General features: G+C 44.5%; 1 protein-coding gene across 1 annotated transcript; it reads left to right on the forward strand.

Annotated features, from left to right (window-relative positions):
• Nucleotides 1–160: 160 nt before the first annotated feature.
• Nucleotides 161–500, forward strand: LOC105461989 (the record flags this gene model as incomplete). Its single annotated transcript, XM_011708511.1, has 1 exon — nt 161–500. A coding segment is annotated over exon 1 (340 nt), but the record flags the coding sequence as incomplete, so codon positions are not given.
• Between the last annotated feature and the right edge of the window lie 3 nt (nt 501–503).

The raw sequence follows: 503 nt of genomic DNA on the forward strand, positions 1-503 counted from the left end.
TGATGTCTTGTTGCTAGCTGATATATTTGAAAATTTTCGCGATAGCTGTGTCGCGAGTTATGGACTCGATCCCGCGCATTATTATACTCTACCCGGTTTTACGTGGGACGCCATGCTGAAATATATTCGTATTAAATTCGAACTTCTCACGAACATTGACATGTTCATGTTTGTCGAACGCGGTATACGCGGCGGCCTGAGTCAATGTTTCAAGAGATACGTGCGGGCTAACAACATGCAGTCATATGATCCATCGAAACCGTTGTCGTATTTAATGTACTTCGATGTAAATAATCTGTACGGCTGGGCAATGTATCAACCATTGCCGTATGCAAATTTTCAATGGGTCAACGACATAGCAAATTTCAATGTTATGAATATCGCGTTAGATTCTGCGATAGACTACATTCTCGAAGTCGATCTAGACTATCCACAACACCTTCACGACGCGCACGCTGACATACCGTTCTGTCCGACGCGCGATAAACCACCCGGCAAGCGGC

The sequence above is a fragment of the Wasmannia auropunctata genome, unplaced genomic scaffold, assembly GCF_000956235.1.
Source record: "Wasmannia auropunctata unplaced genomic scaffold, wasmannia.A_1.0 LD273481.1, whole genome shotgun sequence".
NCBI classification, from domain to species: Eukaryota; Metazoa; Arthropoda; class Insecta; order Hymenoptera; family Formicidae; genus Wasmannia; species Wasmannia auropunctata.